Source organism: Charadrius vociferus, unplaced genomic scaffold (assembly GCF_000708025.1).
Source record: "Charadrius vociferus isolate BGI_N301 unplaced genomic scaffold, ASM70802v2 scaffold14, whole genome shotgun sequence".
NCBI classification, from domain to species: domain Eukaryota; kingdom Metazoa; phylum Chordata; class Aves; order Charadriiformes; family Charadriidae; genus Charadrius; species Charadrius vociferus.
In genome coordinates, this window is record NW_009648876.1 from 7,378,600 (window position 1) to 7,383,970 (window position 5,371).

At 39.9% G+C, this 5,371-nt stretch overlaps 1 protein-coding gene across 1 annotated transcript in view; it reads right to left on the reverse strand.

Moving 5' to 3' along the window:
• Positions 1 to 5,118, reverse strand: part of RALGAPA1 (Ral GTPase activating protein, alpha subunit 1 (catalytic)) — a 122,982-nt gene extending 117,864 nt beyond the window's left edge. The window contains exons 1-5 of the mRNA XM_009886954.1: positions 5,013 to 5,118; positions 4,433 to 4,482; positions 1,998 to 2,055; positions 1,294 to 1,337; positions 198 to 375 (exon numbers count right to left, since the gene is read on the reverse strand). Of these exons, the coding sequence (XP_009885256.1) occupies positions 198 to 297 (100 nt within the window). The 5' untranslated portion in view covers positions 298 to 375; positions 1,294 to 1,337; positions 1,998 to 2,055; positions 4,433 to 4,482; positions 5,013 to 5,118. The remainder of the gene's footprint in view (positions 1 to 197; positions 376 to 1,293; positions 1,338 to 1,997; positions 2,056 to 4,432; positions 4,483 to 5,012) is intronic.
• Between the last annotated feature and the right edge of the window lie 253 nt (positions 5,119 to 5,371).

A 5,371-nucleotide genomic window follows, 5' to 3' on the forward strand; every position in this document is an offset into this window, starting at 1 on the left:
ACAGGGCAAACAAAAGACAAAGTTACTTTCGTCAACAAAAGACAAAGTTACTATTGGAACAAGACCTTATAAACTGCTAAAAATTGATTACCCGTTATCTCCCATAGGTATGCTAGTTCTTCGTTACTTCAACTTGCCTATTCTGTGCCGAGAATTGAATTATGTGGGGAATTGAGTAATATTACCAAATTACTTACTTTCTTGAACATTAAGTGGAGGGTTAATGAGATTATCTAGTGTTCGGGGGCCATATTCAGACTGGGGTGATGAAAATCCAGGAATCAAGCAAGAAAACATCCATAATTGTTCTTTACTACAGTTATTCTGAAGTGCTTGCAGCCACAAAAGAAAGAGACGCACGCCCTCTCGCCGTATCTTAGAAGGAAAAAAAACAGAACAAGTTAACTTGTCCCAGAACATACAAAAGCATTTCCATTTGTCCTGGATGGAGAAAGGGGGTGGTAGAAAAGATGACAATATACAGACAGTATGACCACCAGCAGTCAGCAGAGCTAAGCTAGCACATCTGCTGCTAAATGCAAGGACAACCCTAGCACCATCACTGCTCTTTGCCTCACGGAATCTCTTTCAAAGGGCTTTCTCTGAAAGAAGAGGAAGAAAACCAACACAAGTCTAGTCACTTGCTCGACAACAGCAGTGCAAGATACCATGTGAATTTTTCAGAAAATACGAAGATCATCACAAAATTTCTAAACGTGTTCGTGAATTACGACAACAGAGTGAGCTCTCTGCAGGAGAAGGACCTACCCTCTTCCATTCCTTCTTCAAGAAAGGTGATGGAGTCCTAGAGCAGTCCCCTCCTGGCTCTCACACTGGAGAATTTCAGCGCCGGCCATGCCTACAGGTGGCTTACAGGAGTGGCACGGTTGGTTGCTGCAGTGCCGATCTGGGTGGCTTCGTCCCACGGTCAACTGTTATTACACTACCCACCAATAGGCCTCTTCGGCCGAGATAATCTTCCACTTCCAAGGCAGCCTGAGCCCCAAAACCAGTTTCCTTGCTCTTAACAATGAATGGCTAAGGCTTACTTCTGCTTTAATGCAAGTCCTTCAACCACTTGCACACATTTTTAACCTGGCTGCTCTACATAAGCACATTACTACAGTGAGTAGTTCTACTGAGGTAAACCTGATGATTTGAAGTCCTCTTTTCCTCAACACACAAGTCATGATCTGGTTCTCATTCCTTTGGTTTTACCATTAAAATTCACCCTTATATTGTTTGTACTTTTATGTTTTCTAGACAAAAGTAGTATGCAACTTTTTCTAATACCTTTAACGAATTTCCAGTGTGAAGAAGCTTCTTTAAAATCAACCCTAAAAGGAAGGAAAAAAAATATTTGTGTTTGTTTGCTTTTTCTTTATTAAGTAAGATGTCAGAGTTCTCGGTCAGACTTGATAGTAACTTTTAAACAAGTCCTTGGCAAGCTCCAATTTAATCTTGGTGAACTTGATATCCTCAGGCAACTCTCTAAATGCCAGAAGGAAAATGAAGATCACCTTTCATAGCTTCCTCATAACCCGTAACATCTTTCCCCAAGGTCTTTCTGGGATGTGTACACTAAGAGTAAATGATTCTCAAGTCATTAATGTGCATAATACCAGTGTTTCCCATTTACAAATACAGACCTCACCCCTATTTTTAAATTTATTACTAAGAGAAAAAATTAGGAAAAAAATAATTACAAAACAACTTTTCACCTGCCTTTGTTCTTTCTCAGCCACTGTTCTATTCCCAGATTCGCAGCTTTACCTCTATCTAGAACAGCATCTCATTACACTGGTGCGGTTTTTTGTTTGTTTTCCCCTTCCCGTAGCTTGCAAGAGTTTCAAGACTATAATCCCCGTTACACCACTTAAAGGTTACGGAAATGAGTAGCACAAAGTACCAATAGCTACTGATCAAAAATAAGATTTAAAAAAAAATAAAAAAAAGAGAGGGAGAAAGACAGAAAGAAATAAAGAAAATCAACTTACCAATACTATGAAATTGCCATCTCTGATGAATCCTTTCTGGAAGGAGTTGCAAAATTTTCTACAAAAAACAGAACCCAAGGATCCATGTTGCAGATATTGCACTCAGAAGACCAAAGAGCACTCGTGCAGAGGCCACAGATCAGAAGGTGAAGGGTTAACTTAGAAAATTTCCACACTGTTCTCCTTGGAAGCATTACTGTCCTTTCAAGATAATCCCACTCCTACAGCTAAGAAGCCCAAAGGCTCTGACAGACTGTCCGGTAAGTCCTGCATTGGAGACTTCAGACATTACTGCAGTTTATCTGGCTCCACTGCCTCTTTGCTGGATATTACTGTTTATAGCAGAGGGAGCGGAATGGGATGAGTATCTGTCTCAGTTGCTCTGGTTCACAACAGGTTGTATTAGGTTAATTCCACCTTTATGGTGGCTTAAGCTAGGATGCTCAGCTGTGAACTCGCCTCTGTGGCACAGGCAAACTTTTGCTTCAGCCTTCTCAACAGAGGTGTAATGAGCTAGAGCGAAACAGTAACAAAAAGAGCCAGGGCAATAACGGTATCACATCCCTCCAGCTACATTGGAGGAAGATCATCTTCAGATGGTAAAAAACAGAGCACAGTTTATGACAAATGCAGTTAAAAATTTTATAATGTAACCCTTCAACATTTATGCTAGAGACATTAGCAATTTGTAAACAATCTGATTTTCCAAAAGAAATTCTGGTCTTGGCCCTCTAGAAGGCTGTATAACTGCCCCCAAAGCACAGGTCATCTATTACACCTTTATGTGGGAACCAGTGAACAAATGAGCCAGCTCTCTTCAGATTCCCTCTCCTTGCAACAGCTAAACCTACAGTTTTAAGCACTAATGGACCTTAAAAAAAAATACTGAATTTGTATTCAACTTTACATTTTTTTAAAAAACACAGTCCTTGTTCTATAATTAGAAGCCTCCATCAAAAAGGAAAGACAAAAACCTGACATTCTAAGCTCAGAAATTACCTTATTTAATTAAATCAGTTTCTAATTCAAGATATGTTTTCAATAAGGATATTGTGAAATGCTATTTTCAAATAATAAATCTTTTTTAAAAAATAAAAGGGATCTATAAAAACTAGTTCTGCAGCAGTAATCTATTGTGAGAAAAATCATTGGGACCAGTATGTTCAATACCTTCATCAATGACATAGGTGGTGGGATCAAATGCACCCTCAGCAAGTTTGCAGACAACACCAAGCTCAGTGGTGCAGTTGACATGCTTGAGGGATGGGACGCCATCCAGAGGGACCTGGACAAGCTCAAGATATGGGCCTGTGTGAACCTCATGAGGTTCAACAAGGCCAAATGCAGAGTCCCACACCTGGGTTGGGGCAACGCCCAGTATCAATACAGGCTGGAGGATGAAGGGATTGAAAGCAGCCCTGCTGAGAACAACTTGGGTGTACTGGTGGATGGAAAGCTAGACATGAGCCAACAAGGTGCAGTCACAGCCCAGAAAGCCAACCAAATCCTGGGCTGCATCAAAAGAAGTGTGGCCAGCAAGTTAAGGGAGGTGATTCTGCCCCTCTACTCGCTCTTGTGAGACCCCACCTGGAGTACTGCATCCAGCTCTGGAGTCCGCAGCACAGGAAAGACATGGACCTGTTGGAGGTCCTCCAGAGGAGGGCCACAAAAACAATCAGAGGGCTGGAACACATCTCCTATGAGGGTAGGCTGGGATTGTTCATCTTGGAGAAGAGAAAGCTCTGGGGAGGCCTTATTGTGGCCTTTCAGTACTTAAAGGCGGCCTATAGGAAAGATGGGGACCGACTTTTTAGCAGGGCCTGTTGAGATAGGACAAGGGGTGATGATTTTAAACTAAAAAGAGGGTAGATTCAGACTAGTTGTAAGGAAGAAATTTTTTACGACGAGGGTGGTGAAACAGTGGCACTGGTTGCCCAGCGAGGTGGTAGATGCCTCATCTCTGGAAACATTCAAGGTCAGGTTGGAAGCAACCTGATGTAGTTGAAGATGTCCCTGCTAGTTGCAGGGGGGGTTGGACTAGATGACCTTTAAGAGCCCCTTCCATCCCAAACTACTCTATGACAACATGCAAGCAAAAGGTCAAAAAGATCACAACTAATCAGAGATCGTATTTGTAAGAATTTCAAAGTGTACAATACATGGGGGGGAAAAGCGGAGAGACCACCACCACAAAGTAAGGAACTATCTGCAGATACAGAAAACATCTTTTTTCAGTTAAGACATCTTTCTGCAAAACTGCAAGTCAACTTTTTCCTCACACAAAGTACATATATACAACTCTAAGCAAAAGAAAAGGGAATGCAGTTAAGCTTAAAGTGCATCTCCAGACAACTGTAGGATAGCTGTACTGTTATTATTCAACAGGACTTAATTCAAAGTAAAAAATTCATACAGGAATGTTCAGGTTATCTTACCTCAAAAATAAAAAGAATAGAATCTAATTCTTCTCTCTGTGACTTGTGACCTAGATGCAATTAAAAATAAATAGAAGATACACTTTCATTATCAAAACAAAATATAAAGAACACTGACAAAGATCCTTAGATGTGTAAAACAAAAACATGCATTTATAAAACCACAAGAACTATTTTGCATTCCTTCTGCAAATAAAAAAAGTTTATTTCCTAGTTACGGTTTATAATAGTTACTTTCCATTATGGCATCAACAGCTGGTAGAGATTAAGTTACACAGTATCTTGCTAAACAAAACTTAGAATAATTCTGCGGAACACAAAAAGTATAACACCTTAAGAATCCTCACTTAGCAAAAGGGCAAAAACAGCTATCAGAGGATAAACTCTCCTTGCTTACCTCTATGGCATACACATCAAATTGCTCTGCCTTTATTTGCAAAGTTCGTGCTTACACATATTTCTACACAACTAAGGCCACTTGTGACCAAAGACACCCTGCTTTATTTATAACACCCTGCTTTATTTTGTAACAATCACAGAAGCACGAAGACAAGAAAACTGTTCCATTAGAAACACTTACCTTTCTGTTTAAAACCTACTTCAATAGTCACAAAGTTTTCAAAGAACACATAATATATATGTGAGAAATGTAGGTCGAAAAACTGTTTGAGATCAATTGATTCTGCATTCTCTGAAAAATAGAACAGAACATTGTTTTTATTTCTTTCAAATATTCAGTCAACCATTATCGAGCAGTAAGAACCGAAGAAAAATTATAATTGGTAAAGTTCTTGAAGTTTTCATTCTTTCGAACTGCAGCTATAGAAAATCAATATGGCGTGCCATGAGCACCTAGAGCTTTAAAAAAGGAAGCAGCATTTTCTTGCGTGACAGTAATGCCTGCAATCCCCAGTGATGAACCAGAATTCCACCAAGACT